This window comes from Electrophorus electricus, chromosome 25 (assembly GCF_013358815.1).
Source record: "Electrophorus electricus isolate fEleEle1 chromosome 25, fEleEle1.pri, whole genome shotgun sequence".
NCBI classification, from domain to species: Eukaryota; Metazoa; Chordata; class Actinopteri; order Gymnotiformes; family Gymnotidae; genus Electrophorus; species Electrophorus electricus.
The window spans coordinates 1,932,501-1,953,234 of NC_049559.1; the positions used below are offsets into that span (position 1 = coordinate 1,932,501).

The 20,734-nt window shown below is 47.6% G+C and overlaps 2 protein-coding genes across 13 annotated transcripts in view; one reads left to right on the forward strand and one right to left on the reverse strand.

Annotated features, from left to right (window-relative positions):
* st6gal2a (ST6 beta-galactosamide alpha-2,6-sialyltranferase 2a) overlaps positions 1–15,189 on the forward strand; it is a 35,204-nt gene extending 20,015 nt beyond the window's left edge. For 6 of the 10 annotated variants that reach the window (XM_035523035.1, XM_035523033.1, XM_035523031.1 and 3 more), the window contains 5 exons: positions 793–1,743; positions 4,502–4,599; positions 4,828–4,929; positions 7,977–8,151; positions 12,209–15,189. In XM_035523035.1, coding sequence (XP_035378928.1) covers positions 861–1,743; positions 4,502–4,599; positions 4,828–4,929; positions 7,977–8,151; positions 12,209–12,456 — 1,506 coding nt within the window. In that variant the 5' untranslated portion in view covers positions 793–860 and the 3' untranslated portion in view covers positions 12,457–15,189. Of the gene's footprint in view, positions 1–640; positions 1,744–4,501; positions 4,600–4,827; positions 4,930–7,976; positions 8,152–12,208 lie in introns of all 10 variants that reach the window. The other 4 variants (XM_035523037.1, XM_027022092.2, XR_004775645.1 and 1 more) reach the window with 3 other exon arrangements.
* Positions 10,503–20,101, reverse strand: tmtops2b (teleost multiple tissue opsin 2b). Of its 3 annotated transcripts, XM_035523038.1 has the most exons (5): positions 19,500–20,100; positions 17,256–17,581; positions 15,623–15,740; positions 15,309–15,542; positions 11,198–11,281 (listed from the first exon to the last, which is right to left on the reverse strand). In XM_035523038.1, exons 1-4 carry the CDS (start codon positions 19,870–19,872, stop codon positions 15,358–15,360), a joined length of 1,002 nt encoding a protein of 333 aa, XP_035378931.1. In that variant the 5' UTR covers positions 19,873–20,100; the 3' UTR covers positions 11,198–11,281; positions 15,309–15,357. The 3 variants fall into 3 exon arrangements, with proteins under 3 accessions (XP_026877896.2, XP_026877897.1, XP_035378931.1); XM_027022095.2 differs by having other exon boundaries at positions 10,503–11,281; positions 15,309–15,740; positions 19,500–20,101; XM_027022096.2 differs by lacking the exon at positions 15,623–15,740 and having other exon boundaries at positions 10,503–11,281; positions 19,500–20,098.
* Positions 20,102–20,734: the final 633 nt, after the last annotated feature.

Genomic DNA, 20,734 nt, shown 5'->3' on the forward strand with positions numbered 1-20,734 from the left:
CGGATCAGTGTCGATTGGTTTCTGTGTCATAAACATTAATGTCTCGCTAAAGGTAATGAACTGAATAAATCCTTTCTACACTTATCCGGCTTGATAACTACCCCGGGTGCTACAGAACCCCGCGGGTTCTATTCCTCGTACCTTGCTGTAAACGATCCGTCAGCTACACCTGTCTCCGGTCCACTTCCCGGGCACTCTGGCGCCGGACCAGACAGCTGATGGCACTGGCGGTGTAGTGGTACGGTTCTGGGTGCTGACATCGGCGTGGTGCTGGGGTTGTTTTTACACATCGGTGTCAGATTAATCTACCCCCCCCACCTTGGCTTAATCCAGCTCAGTGAACATATGCGTGGAAGAACTGCTTGCTGGTGGGAAGCAGAACATCGTCCATGCAACAGCCAGAGTCCTTTTGTTTTCATTTAAACGTGCAGTATTCCTTCACTTCTGCAGCTCGGCTCTCGGGATAACGGCGAGGCCGCGAGCGCCCCACCCTTCTTTCTGACATCCTTAATGTCCAATCTTAATAAGCTATTAAACTCTCCATTAAGTTCTCTCTCATTATCTCTAACTGTTAAGCTCTCTATTAAAGCACTCGCACGCACTCACACCTCCCCTCACACACTTTATATTCTCCTTCCAGCTTTGTTATTTCTGCTGGATGTCGAAAAATTGGTTACTGGAGTGCACGATGGCGCTCCAGCTGACGAGGACGGAGCTGAACAGCTCTGCTCTTTCCTTGAATACGTTATGACGTGCCGACATTTGACGCCAACCTCCTGCTTCTCCTGTCAGGCCTCTTGCTGAGCGCTCTCCAGTCGACTCCAGGCGGTGCTCGGCAGGGCCCCGGGGGTTGCTGGGAAATGAAGTCCGGTCTGAAGAAATGGCGTCGGCTCGCCTTGGGCCTCATGCTCACCTGGGTGCTGCTTTTCTTTGCCCTCTTCACCTACTTCATGGAGTCACGCGTGGACCAGCACTCCGCCGCCGGGCTGGCGCACGCCGACACCCGCCGCCTGACCTCCGTACAGGGCAACACCCGCTCTCGCCAGGAGCCGCACGCCGGCCCCACGTCCCCGGTCGCCGGGGGCCAGCGAGGACGGGGCCCGGAGCAGAGCCCCAGCCGGGAGGCCATGGCAGGCGGGCTCAGCCCGGAGCTCTTCCCTCGCATAGACCACCAGATCTTGCCCGCCTGGTCCGCCATCGGCACCCGCGATGTGGGTCCGCGCCCGGGCGCGGCGACCCGTGAGCAGAGGAGGCAACGAGATGTCCAGGAGGAGGAGGAGGAAGAAGTGATGGGAGAAGAGGTGGAAGGGAACGAGGAAGAACAGAGCTTCACGACGAGACGGGCGGCAGCCGACGGCTTGGACGACTCCGACCTGGATGAGTATTACTCCTCCAAATCCACGTCTGTAGTGCAGCGCCTGTGGAAGGGCAATGTGTCACTGGGCATGCTCAGTCCGCGCCTGCAGAGGGCCATGAAGGACTACCTGAGCTCCAACAAACACGGCGTGGCCTACAGGGGGCGCCGGAGTCCCCGGCAGAGCAGCAAGCAGGTGCTGTGTGAGCTGAAGAAGAGGAGCAGGGTGCGCACGCTGGACGGAGCAGAGCTGCCGTTCTCCACGCTGGGCTGGAGGAAGATCGTCCCTGACGCCCCCCTCAGGCAGCTCTACGGCTCCGGGTTCCACTCCTGTGCAGTGGTCACCTCGGCGGGGGCCATCCTCCACTCCGGCCTGGGCAGGGAGATCGGTGAGTACACACACACACACACAAACACACACAGACACACACACAGGGAGGGAGAGGGGGAGAGACCCATGCTTTCTTGGTGGGCTTGCAGGTCAGTAAACATGGGTGGGGTACATCTGTCCACACAGTGACGTGGAATCAGGACAAGAAACAGGAAATGTATACTTAGTTATTCCACACCTACTGAAATATCGTGAATAAGGTTTGGCCAAAGCCATCTATTATAATGTTTGTGCAGGTGAAAACATACAAAGCGTTGACCTTCTCTAGTAAGGTCAAATACGAATGAGTTTGTACTTACGGCAAGTGTGTGTGTGTGTGTGTGTGTGTGTGTGTGAGGCGTGAGTTGGGCACGCCTTGAGCTCCAACAGCTGCCCGAGTTCGTGCATGACTGCCCTCTATCAGAAGAGCCCCTAGGACACAGCACGACGTCTGACACAAGGAATTATTTCAGATTATAATTATCTGCAAGTGTGTGTGACTTCGGGGTTTGCGTACTAACTTGGAATCCTTCCAGCTCCCAGGATCTGGGATCTGAGAGTGTGACTTGGCTGTCTGTGTGTCCTGCCCCTCCACTGGTTCCCGTCATTCCGGGGCCGTTCAGAGCCACTGTTCCCAGCTCTCCCTTCTTTGCGCCCCGAGCCGTGTCTGCCGCCGCGTTCTGGGGTTTTTTTTTGTTGTTTTTTTGTTTTCCTCCTGACCCTTTCTTCTCTCTAGGTCCTTTCGGTTTCCATAGTGATGCCCGTTGCGCCGCCTCGGAACGTGGGATCCTTGCGCCCTTCGGCCGTTACGCAAGCCGCAGGATCTGCGGGCGCGCTGTGCCCAGATTCGCCCAGCTTTGGCAGAGTGTCGTTTCAGGGGGAAGTGAAAGTGTTGCCATGGTGACGGCTCAGCTCCCATTGTTCCTGTGCACAATGGCGGGGGCGCTGTTTGAGGAAGCGTCTTTTAGCCCACTGATACTAGGCCATCGTTCCTCTTTAAAGAGCAGTTTATGATTTAAAAAAAAAAAGGCAAAAATAAGTTGATCAGAGTTCAAAGTTCCTCTAGCAATTCACGTGCATTTGTTAAACGAGAATATCTACCAGCCAGGTACACACGAAGCTTCAGATTGGAAAGGCGATGTGACGTGCCCTCTGTGGGTGTCCATGTGCCTCTGTTCCTACGTGTAATTTAACAGTCTAAAATGGCGGTGTTTAAATTCCTCCAAGGTACCCCAGCCGTTCAGGCTGCATTTACCCACACCGGCCTGCTTCAGTACATGTATAATACAGGCTTGAGCCTCAGACGCGCGCATGTCCGTTCAGAACTGATTCTCTCCTTAGTCTGTCATGCAGTCTCCCAGGGTCCGGACTGTGTATCCGGACGTTTCCTTCTTGTCTGGAGCGCCAGTGTGAAACCACACAGGGACGAGCAGGAAAGCCGGAAAGATCACGACAAAGCCAAGAGGAGACATGGGAAAACTCTCAATGAATGTGCGCACACTACGCGCAGACGACCAGAGACGCTGTGGCCCTCCTGAGTGCTAAAACTGGAGCTGCTCCACAGTCTCGATCAGTGCGTGTGTGCAGATGGCAGCGACTTTCAAACTTCGTTGCCTCTAATATTGTAAACATGAGCATCATTCAATTCCGTAGGACAGTTGCCGCTCACTCCCAAGTTCATTTATCCTCAGTCGTCTTCTGCCACCTAGTGGCCAGAGAAGAAATAATTTGAATAATTTTGCTTATTTTCTCATTCTCCCTCTTTCTTTATTCATATTTGCTTTTTGAACACCAGCAGAAAGCCTGGGCGTGATGGCTGTATTACTCTAGCTGCGTGCTCCGCAAATGTTCGTTTTCTGGTTTTACGCGAGGCTGCCGCGGGACAAATGCCAGAGAAATAACGGTATCTGCCGAGTGGATGGATGCAAACGCCAAACGCTCCCCATATAATCCCAGTCATTCCCGTGTCCTGGAAGTGAGGGTGTACACTATGGGGACTGAAGGTCTGTCTATCATGCATCCCCCCCCCCCCCGGGCATGTGCGTTTCAGTCTGAGCGGCTCGGTCTTCAGTCGTTTGCGTTCACAAACATCGTTGCGTTGCAGAAAATGGTCACTAGATGGCGCTGTTTTTACATTTACAACGTGTGAAGATTGAACACCAGGGCTCCCTCTACTAAAGGGGACGTTTAAAAGATTTAGCGTGTTCAGTGTCTTGTAGGTCATCGTGGACGAGGCCACACGTTTGTTATCCCTCTTTTAAACATTCTTCTCTTTTCGCTTTTTCGTACTATTCCCCCCCCAATGCATGACCATAAAAGTTTGATTTTGTTGAAGTGTCCTTTCCTCAAGAGTGTTTGCCAAAAATATTGTGACTAAAGAGAATGTTCCCATAAATTGTTTCGGGTTTTTTTGTTTTTTTTTTTGTTTTTTTTAATTAATGTATTTATTTAGTTTCACATAATTTATTCAGTGCAGATAATGAATAGCTTTTCCTGAGTGGTAATAAATTGCTGCAGTGTGCTGTTAGACATTACTTTTAATGTGATGTAAATCAATGGCATGAACACGCGTTTGCCAGAGACGCCTCTGAGTGCCAGAAAATTAAAGATGCGTTAGTAGATTGATCGTGGGAGAGCAGATTTGCTACGTGGCCTTTCTCCAAAGCGCTGCGTCGACTTTTCCAGATTAATTTGTTTTCTGTTGCTTTGTTACGCAGCTGTATTGAATATGTAAACGTGGGGATTAAAAATGATCGCCGTCGGCTTTGTGCTTCCAGATTCCCATGATGCTGTTTTGAGGTTCAATTCAGCCCCTACTGAGGGCTACGAAAGGGACGTGGGCGAAAAGACCACCATACGCATCATCAACTCTCAGGTGAGACCACGTCCTGCCAAGGTCGTCCTCTTTCTGAGCAATAAAATATACTCTCGCCAAGTTCCGAGACCCGGTCCAAAGGTCTGCTTGAATGTGTGACGTATCCTGCATGTCTCCGAGTTACTGTAACACCCCCCCAAGCAAGCATGAAATGACTCGAGCCCCCCCCCCCCCACCCGCGTTCCCTATACGGATGCTGACCTGCTCGCTTTCCCCTGTGCTGCGCAGATCATGGCTAACCCCACCTATCGCTTCAACTCCAGTCTGCTGTACAGGAACGTGACCTTGGTGGCCTGGGACCCTGCGCCCTACAAGGTCAACCTGCGCGAAGTGAGTACTCCCCAAACACAGACACCGCGGGAAAATAAACACGATCGAGACGTTCACAAACTTGGGCCAGAAGCCTGGAGACACAGACGTACTTTAAATCTGACAAACCTATTTATTTTATTAGCACTTATTAGCAATTGGTAGGTGAGATGTTGTCGTACAGCTGGGGGGTAGAAGCTAGTGCGCTCCACCCCCGGCTGTAATTTTACTGATTGTAGGGAGTAAGAGGAGCATTTTGAGCGCCCTGTAGGGGAGATGTTATCAGGGAGCTTTACAGAGGTGTGGGGTTAGATCTCTAATGAGCAAGCCAAGCTGCCGGCACTATGAACCCGTCCTCCATCGGGTAGCCCAGCTAGTAACCAGTCCGTGAGTTGCGTTATTAAATGTAGTGGAGATGTGGAGCTTCAGACACTCCAGTGAGTCTGGTGTGGGTGGGCTGTGTCTCGGTGAGCAGCACTGGTTCTTCTACTGGTGGGACTGGGATATTTTAGAAGCATGTAAATAAAACGTAAAGATGTATGTTAGATCTGTAAAGATGAACACACCGTGTGAACGGTCCACATACAGCAGGGAGTGTGTCCGAGTCTTAAAAATGGGAGGCTGTGCCATCACTGAGGGGCTCCGTAGGAGAAGGCACTGTAATCGTAATCATCTCAGGCTTTAAGAGAAGCCCTGTGTTTTGAGATCGTAGCAGGCAAGATGGGTTATAGCTAACCACGAGTTCACTCAAGACACTGTGGGCCAGTCCATTAGTGAGATTTCCCCTCCCGCTAATGACCTACCTGTTCAGATCTCTCACGTGTCAGATGTTTTATTTATTGCTATGTGTGAGGTTGAATATGGCCTGTGGAGTTGGCTGGTGGCTGTCTGCTTGCTTTGGGTGATATGGGGGTTTGGCGATCAGACACCCAGTACAGTAAGACGGGTGTGGTGAGACGGGTTAGAGGCCGTTGGTCTCCGTGGCTCGTGTCTTTCCCCTGCGCCAGTCTCTCTCTCTCTCTCTCTCTCTCTCTCTCTCTCTCTCTCTCACGCACGCACGCACTGATGCATGTTCTCCTTTAGTAGTGACTATGCAAGAGATCAGTGGAACAGCTATTTTGTCTCTAAATGTTCCAGCAAGGCCCCTCTTTCACTTTGTTCTCTCCAGAGAGAGAGAGAGAGAGAGAGAGAGAGAGAGTGTGTGTGTTTTCCTCCTTACGGCATTTTGTGCATAAGCCAAACGCCAGGTGATTATATGTTGCAGGTGAGGTATTTGTACAGATTACTTTTCGAATTGAGAGGGAAGAGTGAATTGCAGTTGAAGAGACTGGCTGGTAATCCTATAGATTTAAGGCGTGGAGCGTGTTTGTGTTTGTGCGTGCGCGTGTGTGTGTGTGTGGGGGGGGGGCCAGAGTTGTGTTTACACAGAGAGGGAAAACAGAACTGAAGGTGAACATGTCCTTAGTGCCCAGGATTCATCAGCTCGGCCCAGCGGGCTCGGCCCCTAGACAAGGTCCTCTCCTCCTGTAGAGTCTGCGGGGTAGTGATCTATAGCGAATGCTCCCTCCCTCCCCAGTGAGGTGCACTACTGTGGAGCTCAGACGAGCAGTAGAGCTATGCCTCTGTCCTGAGGCCATCCTTCCGCACACACGCCTGTCTCTCTCTCTTCCTCTCCTTTTCCCTTCCATTTCATCCCCATGTTTGGAAATTCTCCTCATTGGCCTTCGAGGTTACCTGGACCCGCACAGCCGGAACACGTCAGGGCGCATCGTTTAGCAAGGGGGAACCGCACAGGACGCTGGAGGCTAGCCGGGCGTCATGGCAACCCTTTTAAGCAGAGCCGCCGTGGTCTTAGTTGTACCGTTACCCCGTCCACACGTTTAGGGCGATAAGGAGATTATATGCCAGTGGCAGGTCTTTGTCTCGATAATCTCAGCTGCAGAACATTTTCTGCGTTAGGCCAGCAGTTCCGGTCGAAAGGCATCTCTGTCCGTGTCCAGTGTTCAGCTGCGTGATGGATGTGCTACAGGTGAACCATGGAGCCAGTGTTTGATGCGTTTCTGTGGTCCTTATCTCAGCAGGGCTTAGTGTGTGTCCAGGAGAACATCTTGAGCTGTCTTCCTCCACCACGGTCTCTTAGGTACATGCTAATGTAGCCACACAGGACCAGAAACACACATGCACGCTGGAAGATCATGCCACGTCACCGCACGTCCAGAAGCCCTCCCCACAGAGCAAGGTTCATTCATATCACGTGTGCGTGCAGACAGCCTAGCAGCACAGCTCATCTGTATTTGTGATTCAAACCAATATTCAGCGCAGAGATGAAAACTCACATGATTAAAACGCATTAAAACAGACATTCTCTACGTTACTGAGACATTGTGAACTCGTTCTGGCATGTGAAAGCAGACTCAAATCATGAGCGCTTTCATCCCGCCTCTTTACAACTCAGCGAAACTTGGCTAAATCAGATGATTTGGATATACTTTTATCATATTTGTGGTCAAGGGGAGACTCCTGTTCAGAGTCAAGTCTCAAATGTATTGTTAATCCACACTGGGCCTGCGCCCTGTAACTCGCCCCCGGGTTCTTACGTAAGAGGTCAGAGTGTTTGGAGCATTAATCTACTATTAAATTGTGATAATACATATTGAATATGACGATGCTTATTCCAGTGCATAGCTTTAGTAATACAATGATGTTTTAATGATGTGGAAGCAAGTAGATGGGTCATTAAACGCACTGATGGCCAGGAAACTGGATGAGACTTATAAAAAGCTAACTGCTAATGCTATGTGACGTGGCCAACAGTAGCATGGCAACAGTCCAGTCTACTGTTGGCATGGCAACAGTCCAGTCTACTGTTGGGCATGTTGGGAGGGCACTTTGCATGAAAAGGGGAATGCTCTTCCTTTTGTTGTGTTTAGCTCACATTTAAGGTCTTTAAGCACGTCATCGTTACAGAAAAGCACATGCATTCACACGTGAAGCTGTCCATTCAGAAGTGTGTGTCAGTAAAGGGATTTGTGTGGGTAACCAGGCTGCTGCCTTATATTATTGTGCAGTGGTACAAGAGCCCCGACTACAACCTGTTCACGCCATACGTGGAGCACAGGAAGAAGCATCCCACGCAGCCCTTCTACATCCTGCATCCCACGTTCACCTGGCGCCTGTGGGACGTGGTCCAGGGCAACACACTAGAGAACATCCAGCCCAACCCACCCTCATCTGGATTCATCGGTAAGATTGTGTGTGTGTGTGTGTGTGTGTGTGTGTGTGTGTGTGTGTGTGTGTGTGTGTGTGTGTGTGTGTGTGTGTGTGTGTGTGTGTGTGTGTACAACAGGCTGGATGTAAACATGCGTATTTTGACAGGTCTGAAGAGCAAGGTTATCTGGTGTTGTGCTGGAAATTCACCCAACATGAGTCAGGAGACGACCGAGTCTCAGCTACACAGTAAAGAGGTCAAAGATTGGAGAGGAGAAGTGTAGTGGGGGGGATAATGGAGTGATGTTGTGGATGAATGAGTCAGATGTGATGAATGAAGCACAAGCCTGACACCATACGGTGTTCTCCTCTGACCTTGTCCTGTTCTACCATAGAAACACGTTGTACCGTGGCCCAGAAGACGGGTTACAGAAACCGAAACTGGTCTAAGCATGAAACCTGTAAGAAAGTGTGTCTCATACATAGGTCAGAGTTAACGTAAAGGTAGAGAATCAGATAAGTATTGCAATGTACATCTGCGGAGGTCTTTTGCACATGTGACACCTGTACCTCACATGTGCAGATCTCACTGTTCATTACTTGTACATACTATGTTCTTTGTTATCTTTATGTCAACTGATTCTTTCTTGTTACACGCCGCTACGTGGAATAGGTGGCTTTGCCTCCAGGGATCAGTAACGTTCATGTTATCGTATGAATGATGCTGTGTGATGTGGAGCACGTGAGTTCATTCAGCGTACCGTAATCAGCTTGAAGCCAAACTCCACACAGCCTCCCAATTCAGACCAGAGTCACTGTGGCCAAATCCAACCAACCAAGCCAAGCGTAATGAGCTCTTTTGCCTGTGGCTGATTGCCTGTTTGAACCAGTTAAAAGCTTTGAAGTGTGTGTATGTGTGTGTGTGTGTGTATGTGTGTGTGTCTGTGTGTGTGTGTCTGTGTCTGTGTGTGTGTCCTTAAGTCATTCTATGGGCGTTCTATTTTCATCCCAAATTCACAAACGGTCTTGAATGTGCTCTGGCAGTCTGCACGCACATGAAGGAACCCATCCAAAGAAGCTGAAGACCATCTGGGGCATGTTTGTCTACCGTAGGGGCTCATGTGGTCTAATATACAGCACAGCTCTGAAGTAGTGTTGCAGGACTCGCTGCTACGTACCTAAGTTTATATAATAACCAGTTATCGACAGGTAGCCCATGTTAATCAACCATTGGTAAGCTTTTTTTGTGATGGCCAGAATATAGAGTTGAATTTAATCTTGCACGTGTGGAAGTTGAGTCAATAACATTAAATAATATAAAGAGCATTTAGGTGTGGACTAGTGACGAATGAGGAGATTAAATGAGTTTTGTACAGATGTGTAGGTTTCTCGGCGGAGCTGAGAGAAGCAGATGTGATCGCACACGGTGAACCCTGTAAACCTGAAGACTCTCCTGCTCGCTTTGACCACTAACATAATGATTGAGCCTCCAAACAGTCCTGTATTAGCAGATTAGCGGAACAGTCTCCGTAGTGCAGAGACAGTCACTACTGATGGCAATTCCCGTTAGAATTTCAGTATCACTCAAAGAATCTTCTCACATTTCACTTTGTAATCTCTGCGTACACTTTTTTTCTTGCCCAGTGATATTTTGATTTCATTACGTGCCTGTCAGGGAATTTGTACCTTGGAGTGCTGTCTTTCCCCTGAGAACGTGACGGGACATGTCTGAAATCGCACATGTCCATACCGCACGTTGTCACTTTAGTACGGTTGAGCAAGTCGTATGACCACACTGCAAAAATGCCATAAACCAGTTTACCCCAAAGGTCTCAGATTACAGAATATAGTCTCAGAAAAATCTGTTGTGCTTTAAAGACATCAATAAAACTAACATGAATTACAACACAAAGATAGTAAATTACAAACAGAAACAAGTCTTCCGATTTCCGTATTCACTACATGTGTCAGTTAAATTCAAACATTGATATTTAAAATATATCTGATACCACTGGCTAGGTCACGCTACAGATCAACTGTCTCATGAACGACTCATACTCTGTGTGTGTGTGTGTGTGTGTGTGTGTGTGTGTGTGTGTGTGTGTGTGTGTGTGTGTGTGTGTGTGTGTGGTGTAGAATTTAACTACATATTGGCGTTCCTAAATTTCATGCGCTTCAGAGATTCATGAGGAGCATGTAGTCTGAAAATTGGGGCATATGGTGGGTAAATTTTAGTTTCTGTTTGATTTTTTCTCACCTGCTGGACAATATTTCAGCGTATGCACACCACAGAATGCGACGCGTCCAGATTTACTTGGCATGAGGGGAACATGTCAACCAAAACTCCAGGCGTCCGACTCGTGCATGGTGTGTTTATTCAGACAGAATGGCACATTTCACTGAGGTCAGCATGTTTACATCGCTCATGGTTTTACCGCCCGTAGAAAAAACCAAAGAGCACTATACGACACTTACTGTTTCGAAGACCCCAGATATGAGTCATTTGCTGAAACCATAGCTGGATGACGTACACTCCTGGTCAAATATTCAAACTTGACTCCTTCAAAACTGTTGACACCAGAGGTTCATATCACAAAGGTGTTGTCACGCCAGTACGAGAGAAAGAGTCCTCGAAGATCTGAAACGAGTCAGAGCAGGATTTGACCAAATCCACACTTCTCAAAACGCTAGATAACTGCACTACACACAACACATACACATCTTCCTAGCACACACAAAGGTCCTGGGGGTTGTGTTCAACAGAAACACAATTTACATTTTCACACACAAACCAAAGACTTTTGGGTTGGGGCGGGGCCTGTATAAAGGGAGGACACGTGGACCTCCGGACGACGCCGTCACTGGGCATGCTCGGAGCAGGGGAGGGCCGAGGCTCAGCGGGCTGCCGCTATTGGATGGACGGGAGGGGGTGTGTTCACCCGTGAGCAGGACAGGAGAGCTGGGGCAGAATATCTGCCCCCTCCGAGGGCGGCGTGGCACAGCCAGGCTCCTGCGGGCAGGCAGAGGGGCGCAGCGCGCCGGGCGAGGCGTCAGCGTCGGGGTGGCGGTCAAGATGGATGAAGGTGCTTTTGGAGGGCGCGGACGAGAGGCTGTTGGCCGCAGAGCTCAGCTCACAGCGGAACAAGATCAGGAAACATTTGTAGAACTGGAGGGGGGGAGAGAGAGAGAGAGAGGTTGACAAGTTCACTGAGGATTAAAGTAGTGCAAATGAAGGTGGGGTTAAGCAGAGAAGTTTGCAGCAAATTTTAAATGTGATCACAACAGTGGGAGACGATACACACGGTGGTTTGCGTTCAGTTCTCACACAAATCCAGCACTTCAGTCATTAGGCATAAATTCACAAGCATTGTTTTTCTATTACGAGAACAAGCATGAGCAGTAAATCAGTGGACTTCTGACTTCATTCTGCTGCATGGCTTCCGCGGGTCAGCGTTTAAATGCAACTTCACTGCGTTTCACCGAGACGTACATTTCAGAAGTGGCGTAGATTACTTTTCAGTATAGACTGCATTCAATTCTGACACATTCATCCTGTCAGTTTTTTTAAATGATAAAGCCCCTTGTGTTTTCCAGGAAGGAGGTTGAATATGGGGAAGGCAGTGAAAGTGAGATTTTGCATCTGATTCTGTCATGTTCCGCGTGCTGTTGGTGACGAGTAATACCGTGAATTGCATTTAATGTGTTCCAGTGTCAGGACCTGCATTTCAGTTTGGCATCAATTTATCTCCATATCTCTTCCGACCAAGGACCAGCTCAAAGCCACCCTGTTTATCGGCAGAGCACTGGGCCGGATATATATGTATAATTCCCCTCTGTTTCTCTGCTTCTGTTACAGACCAGATGCACGACATGTATTACACATGTGTAATCGTTGGTGGTGGTGATTGTATTTAATGAATGTTGGCTTTATGAATGAGCATTCCCACTCCTTTATGAAGCGCTATCGTAATAGCGCACGCTGTCCGTAAGTGTGTCGGGAAGTCCTGCGCGTGTGTGCGACCCCATCGTCACCTGCGCGTGAGACGTCCCGTACACGTGACCGGCTGGCTAAGCATTTGCCTGTGTGTTCCAGGGATCGTGCTGATGATGTCGCTATGCGAGGAAGTCCACGTGTACGAGTACATCCCGTCGCTCCGGCAGACAGAGCTGTGCCACTACCACGAGCGCTACTACGACGCTGCCTGCACCCTCGGTGCCTACCACCCGCTGCTCTACGAGAAGATGCTCATCCAGCGCATCAACTCCGGCTCTGAGGGTGACCTGAAGCACAAGGGTAAGGTCACGCTCCCGGGTTTCGGCACCATCCACTGTGATCCCTGAACTCTAACCCCATCCTCCCCCCCCACCCCTCACCCCGGAGACAAGGGTGCAATAATCGTGACCTGTGGACATCTGGACGCTGGGCTTGTCCTCAGCACCACAGAGGAAACCGAGGACAGTGGACCAGACAGGCAGAAGCTCTTGATGACAGTCTTAAAAGTTGCTTTCTCTGAGCCTTGTGTGATTTTAGAGGTCATTAGGTAGCAATACGGTTGTAACAAGAAACGGCTTTTTTAAAATTTAGGTACCTGTTGATTATGCTGTGGCCAGCCATCACGTGACAACATGGAGGATGTTTGTGGCTTTGTGATGGACTAGTTTTTGGGGTGTTTTTTTATTAAAAAGGGGCATGAGGGCAAAAACAGAGGTTGTTAAACGTTGAACACTCGAAGTCATCTACACTGAATACCACCAGGCTGTTTTGGACATACACGGTATGTAACAATTAAGGTGATTTTTAACATTTTGTTGTATTACGTATTCCTTTTTTTTTATAAATGGTTGTACATTTTATCATCGATCATATTTGTCTTGAATAATTTATCAGCTCTGTGGGGGTGTAGGTTTTTTTCTTTGCTGTATTACAATTTTCATAGCTGTGCACGAACACCTTTGGAAACAGTGTTCTTCCGAGACTGCCGTCTGACCTGTGACTCTTTCTTCAGGACACTCAAGCCCGTACGATTTAAAGTACCAGTGGCCGTGTCAGACTTTTGGCTGTTGAACAACAAGCAGACTGAACAGGCGTGAAGGTCCCCGTGGATACAGCCATGGGGGGTGGTGGGCCACTCACGGCGTTTCAAAATAACATTTTCTCAAACTTTTGCAAGGATGTTTTAATGGTGGCAGTAGCGGTGTTGTGGTGTTTTTTTGCGTTGGTTTTCTAATGTTTAACGCAGCGTGGCCTGGCTGTCCCGCGCGGTCCCAGGAGCCGACGGACCCTCTCGTGCTCCCTATGCTGGCGTACTTAAAAGCGAATGATGACGACACTTTCTCTAGCACTGGATATAAAAGCTTTTTATTTCAACTGACGATGATTTTTACCTTCACCTTGCATTTTATCTAACGTGTAAAAAAAACAAAAAACTTTGTTTTTTTTTTCTTTTTTACTGATGGAAGTATTTTTGTGTATATACCCTATTTCAGTATTTGACATTTTATTCGTAAGTGAAAAGACTTGTATGCTAATATTTGTTTGTGCCGGAGGATGTGATCTAAGATCTGTGAAGACGTTTGATACCAGTTATTACAGTTCACAGCAGTTTTCTACTCAGGTGTACGCTAGTCTCTGAAGTCTCTATTCAGTGAAATACCCACATCTTTTCTCTTAGTCATAGACTTGGACGTATACAAGTCTGTGTATAGACTGTGTTGCTTTGCTGTGTAACTTTCTGCAGTGTTGAAGGTTTGGTCAGATGGACGCTGATGGTATCTCACGGAAGAATACCAGTTTTCACCTGGAGTCTGGTTATATTACGAGGCTTTTAAAAGTATGGGAACTGAGCAACTTGGGCTTTGATGTGCCACTGGTGTTGAATCCTGCTGTTCTGTGTGTGTAGTATAACGGCACGTTCGTGTCTGGTTAGTTGGACTTGGTGGGGCAGGGAACCTCCGATTCTGTGGCGCCAACTTCAACTGTCCCATCACCCCACTGTATGATCTGACGTACCTCCTCAAAAAGATTGAGCTTCTCTCTTTACGTATGTAACCCGTCCTGTTGGCTCGTGAGTACCGGGCTTTCTCAGTGTTTAGAAGAATGTGCTTCTGTTCACTGGGTGGCGCTCTCTCTGGCCACATCCTCACGTCTACAGTAATGTAATGTCTTTCTCCTGTGAGATAATGGTTGGGGGGGCGGTGTTCAGATTTGCCAATCAAGGCTGTGCTCCTCTGGCTCACATGTCTGTCTAAAGAGTCCCAGTGTGCCAGTGAGTGGTTCGTTACTGTTGTTGATACAACCACTTCAGTTTTACTTAAATCCACTGTCTGTAATTATTAGAAACCAAACTGGTCATAGCATGCTAAGTAGTGAGGCTTCTAACAAGCTCTTTGTTTTAAACAAACTTTCTTCAGTCAGGGGTAATAAGTAAGCTAGGGAAAGTTTAACTTTTCAATGTGAAGTTATCGTTTTGGATAACGGGATTAAAGCACTACTGCTTGGATGGCGTATTTGAGCTGATCAGTGCAGTGATTTGAGTACGAACAGTAAAGATGAAATGAATATTCAGTGTTGTGTCTTTGCACAGACAGTAAGGGTGTGTCCTCTCTCCCTCCCTCTCTCTCTCCCTCCCTCTCTCTCTCTCTCTCTCTCTCTCTCTCTCTCTCTCTCTCTCTCTCTCTCCATCAACAGTCCAGTCTAGATGTAGTTATAAAATTGGGAAGCATTGTAGTTTGTTTTTCGCTCTACACTCCAAATATGAAGGATCTGTTCTTTCCCTCTCTCTCTCACACACTCACTCTCGTCACCACATGGCCTTTTTAATAATTGTGGTGAAGATAGTGTTTGGAGCCTAATCTGATGACTGCAGATATCTGCATTTTTAGGCCAGTCCACTTTCAAGAGCCATCGGATGCTATGGACGGCACATTTCTTTCTTCATTGTTAATGCAGATTTCATGACAAAACTTGAATCTGGTTTTAAATTACCTTGCGTATTGTTAATCATTTTATAACATGTAAATAAAAATAATAGTGATGCTTTTACTGGGACACAAATAAAATACCACTGAAAGCCATGCATCCGTGTGTATTTGTATCTTACTCGATTTCCTTAGAAACATAACCTTAAACCCTGAATCTAGGTTGGGTGTGGCCTAGAATTTATAAGGTGTGATTTATCAGCCGATACGCTTACCTGTTTGTTCAAAAGGATGTATATAACCGGATTGATGACTGTGCTGCTTTTAGCAAGGAGAGAAGGTACCACGCTCGCCAGCGGGGATACGGCTCCGCGCCGGCCAAACGTAACGATTAAGGCCACGATGCCGTACGGTGTCCAGCACAGCAGGTAACACGTCACCATGACGATCACCATGGACAACAGGCGGAACTCCCTCTTCCGAGATGCTGACCTCCGCACCTTTCCAACCTGGGTGGGGGAAAAACACGGAAGGGGAAGAAGGTTGAATGGGCGTTCCCGGTACAGCGGCTTAAGAGAGCAGATATTACTTTGATGCAGGAATAATGGTATTCCAAAGTCTCCCGTCTTTCCATCGGTGACAACGGTGAAGTAGCACACTGATACAGCTGAACAAATCGTTTGTAAGATTTTGTCTGGAGTCCAAGTCTACGAGGGAGAGAGAGAGAGAAAATAAATGTAGCTACTTGGACAATCATGGTGGAAACCTTCCACATCTTTCTAGCTGTTCTTCTAGTCCCTGGTATTAAACTGCTCCTATTCATTTCTTCTGTGTAATATAAAATTATATATATACAATTTTGAGTATATATATATATATATATATATATATATATATATAAATCATCTATATAAAAGCAATATAAGATAGCAGAAATGTGTGTGTAAGGGCTTGTGCTATTTTAGGAGGTGGATCGTCATAACGTTCATTCCATGGGGTTTTAAAATCTTGTGTTGTACACTGCATTCTTAATATCTACATCTTTCCTCCATTGCTCTGTGGTCCATTTCTGGGGCTCACATGACCTTTGTTAGGTCAGCACAGACAGCCTGACCAGTCTGGGACTACGCAGCGCACTGCGAAGTGTTGCGCGTGCAGATGCTATTAGCAGTTCTTCCGCAAATTTGAGCAGCTCTTCTGTGGGAACAAACAGGCTAGGCTTCATCTCCCATGCGCATTCATTTGCATTTACATTTACGTCATTTAGCAGACGCTCTTGTCCAGAGCGTCTTACACAAGCGCTTTCTCATCTACTCATAGACCGTATCCTAGCTGGAACGGAAGGTTAGAGTCAAAGATACCGTTGGACTAGAATACTGCTAAACAAAAATTAATGCTGATTCCTAAAAGAGGTTCTATATCAAACTATGATAAGTGCAATACCAATCAATACTAAATAAGTTAGCCAACTTTTGTATATAAATCATCAGTGAGCGAGGGTGGCCTTAACCCGCATCGCTGGCACACCAGCTCTCCTTCTTTTGACCACTTCTGGGAGGTACTAACCACTGCATACAGAGATAACCCCACAGTAATCATCCCCACAAGGCGGTGGTAGCGCAGTCGTTATGGTACTCCACTAGTAATCAGGAGGTTGCCAGTTCAAGCCCCACTGTTGGGCCCCTGAGTAAGACCCTTAACCCTCAAGTTGTATACACTCATAATTGTACGTTTTTTGGGGTTTTTTTTTGATAAAAGCGTCAGCTAAATGTCATAAACGTAAGACCTGGTGTTGTGGAGATGCTCTGATACAGTGGTCTGGCCATCATACTTCGGCCTTTATCAACGTCACCCTGGTCCTTACGCTTGTCCGTTCTTCAACTTCAAGAACTGAGTGTTCCTGGCTGCCTAATATATCGCACCTCCTGATAGGTGCTATTATAATAATCAGTGTTTTTCTCTTCACCTGTCAGTGGTTTTATGTTTTGGCTGATTTGTATTTATAGTACATTACACAAGTTTTTTGTTTGTTTTTTTTTAAACTATGTTTCAGACAGAGGTCCTTCATCTGCTTTTTTAAAAAAACTGAATCCTCTCTTGGTTTATTTCATAATGCTGTAACCTCAACAGTGGTTACCCTTTTCCTTCCCTCACTAAAGAAGAAGATTTTAGGTTTTGATTTGTAAAATATTGTCTTGAACACCGCTCACACGGGCTCTGACCTGCTTGACGGCGTAGAACAGCCTCCCGTAACTGTAGACCATGACTGTCACTGGCAGGCCCAGGCAGAAGATGAACAGGCAGACGATGTAGGCGCTAGACTTGGGTGAGCGCTCCGTCCAGGACACGGAGCAGCTGGTACCAGCCCCCTCTAGACCATAGCTGCTCCAGCCCAGCAAGGGGGGCACCGTCCAGATCAAGGAGTACAACCATGAGCCCCCAACTGCCAGCAAGGGCTTGCGGTATCCCAGGCTCTTCTGGTTGTACACTGTCAAGGTGCGGTAACGCTCATACGACAGTATTACCAGGGATATTAGAGACACAATACCTGGGAATGGAACAGACGGAGAGTGGAGTAAAGGTGGGTTAATAAGCATTAAATGGTAAGGTGTGGTAAGCCAAGTTTGGACAGACATGATGGTTTGGCCTTAATTTGGGCACAAAAAGGCACACATCAACTGGACAGAAAACTTGAAGGAGTGAGAGAGTCACAGTCTGTAAGGAAGAGAGGGAGTGATTAGGTTTGGTTCGGTGCTTCTGTGTTTTTTTGTTCATTTCTGTCTTCACTGCATCGTGACACTGTGCTGCCGATGCCATATGCAGGAAAAAGGCTGTCTCGTGCATGCACAGGGACGGCAGCCTGTCAGAGGCCAGACCCCACCAGAGCTTCTGTGACCTCTTTTATCACATTTCTTTTGCTCTTCGTGGGTGTCTAGAGTGTCACGTTGTCCTTTACATTGTCATGGACTCACAGTGTCTTTAAAAGATCTGCTCTCAGTTTGTCAAGGCTGCACAACATTCCTTTTAAACAGACCTCAATTTCCTGAAACATGATCTCATTTATAATATCCTAATGTCATATTAACTGAGAGAGTTAGAAGACATACTCCTACTATACACACTCCATATATACTGTGTTTTGATGGGGTTTGTGTTATGGTTTTTGAGTGAAGACTTGCGTTCTGAAGTGGTACAACAGAAGAGGCCTTTGCCCAGTCATTGTGGATTGTCCGTTTGAGGCCTGACGACGACACAGCCATCCAGGGCTCCGATTGGGCAAAACAGGCACCTCTATTTGGGTAGGAGGGCCGGTGCCACTCTCCGTCCCCTGTCAATCACTGCAGCACTGGCCAATCGTAGACGTGTGGCTGCACGCGCTCGCTGATGAGCAGGTAGCGCATGGGCGCCAGCTTGTGGTTCATGGCTTCACATGGGAAGCAGGTGCTTGCTGCGCCCTCCATGGCTGATAGTTGCCCTACGGTTTAGCTGAATAGCTGATTTTAACTGATTTTACTGTGAAACCATTATTTGGAGTCTCTTGAATAAGCAAGACAGCACTTTTACGCGTCTCTTTTACGCTGGGTTCCCTGGTGCGTAATGGCCTAACGCACCCGCTGGAAAGCTTTTCTGAGGCATGCGACGCATTGGACAAGTCGATTATCCCTACTGAGGCAAAATAGATGCCATCCGACTGGACCTATCGGCTAAAAAGGCATATACAGTTAAACGAGCTTGCCAATGTAGGTCTATATGAATATTCGGGATGGTGCAGGCTGCACAAAAGTTAAAGATGTTGTGCGCTTAAGTCGCGAAGACAGTGGCCGTTGAATGAGCCACTACGGCACGTTGCGTCTGCCCTGTATTCGTGTAACGGTTGGACGGGAGTTCATCGACTACCCAGCACACTTGCGCAGAACAGGAGCACTTTCAGTAAACGGTCCAGTGCCCCAAAGGGTAAATGTTTTGGACCGACGTCCGTTCGTATTCACGCTGTCAATCAGTTATCACGTAACTGTCGCCTCATCACTCGATCTGCCAACAAAAGTTTTCTATCTGTAGCTAGCTATACTGCTGTAGTTATGTGCTAATGTTTGTCATCATACGTTTCTATAGGTTTTTATGTTGTTATTATTATTATTATACGTAATTAATTATAGGGCACATGACAATGTCGGTGTAAGGGCTACTTATCTGTAAGTGCGATATTCATTATTTACATATTTGAAAGTGCAATAACTTCATTCTAATCTTTGCTCGTCTAATTTTTAATTCTAATTCCTTCCTCTTTTTCAATACATCTTCCATTGTATATATTTTTAAGTTTTCACTTTACTTTTTGTCTTGCTTAACGTTTCTGTATGCTGTACTTTGGACGCTGCTTTGCTGGAACAGTTGAACTGAGATTAATAAAGTTTAAAGCATTGTTTATCTTATCTTGTGCAAAAATGCCGAGCTAAATGACTCACCAAAGCAAGAGTTGACGAAGCCGTGCCACATGCATGCCTGCTTGCCCAGGAACCAGCGCCCGCGCACGCTGCTGGCGAAACTCAGGGTGGTCCCGCACGCGCACACCAGCAAGTCGCTCAGGCTGATATTCACGAGGATCACGTTCACCGGCGTCCGAAGTGTCTTGAATTTGCAGAAGAGTGCCAGGACGACGACATTATTCAAAAAGCCCGAAGTCATTATCAGACCTAGGAAAACGGACAGGGCGACGAGTCCCGCTCGCGAGAGAGTCCCCGTTGGGGAGTCGTTCCATTGCTCGTGCAGAAAACGGACCGGGTCCTTGTCGCTCACGCTGAAGGTGTCGTTTAAGTGACTCGTTTGGAAAGACATCATCAGTAGCGGCTTATCTGTCGAATCCCGCGACTCTCCGGCCTTCTGTCGCTGCAGCTCTCACGAGCGTTTCGGCGTGAGTGCGTTTGCCTTTTTCACGCGCTGGCCGAGCGGTTTCATCTGCTGGAGCGCCAGTACGGGCGGACTCGCGCCGCCACTCCCGCAGCGAAGCGAGCGTTTGCCTCCGGGCTTCTCGGCGCGTGGGCTGCGCTTTCGCGTGGAATATAAAGCCGCTGATGACGCGCGTGCGAGAGCCTGGAAGAGCAAGACGTATAGCTGTATAAAAGCCACGTAGCAATCCATCCCATACCTACAGCTGAAACTTAGAAGAAAATGTAGTAATAAGTTAATAATAAGTCATAAAGATCAAGACTCAAGTTTAATTCCAGCCCAAGTCCTGCACTCAGATGCTAATGCACTGTCCTGAGCAACCTGCAGGACATTAGTATTAAAATAAAGGCATTGCAATAAACCACCAGCTATGAATACAGAATATAATGAGCTATAGCTATATAACACACGTCAGTGATGAGACATTGGTGAAATATTATTCAACAAATGAGCGCTCGTAACTTCAAAAAGGGACTGAACACAATAGCAGACGTTTTTGTTAAAGCAACAGACAAAGGCCGGCAAAACCGCCTTGGGTCAGCCAATCAGCAGACGGTAGTGAGGACAAAACAGTGCGAAAAAAGATAGAAACAGTAGTATAGTTTCAAAACTGCTGCTCTTTGTGGGCCCTTTTTTTTGTTTGTTTTCATAATTACGGAGGATTTTGAGTTGGAGGACCTCCTCTACGAGTCGGAGCCCCAGGCCGTGCACCAGCCGTCATGTGCGTTTAATAACGTCTCTTTGCTTTCGCATT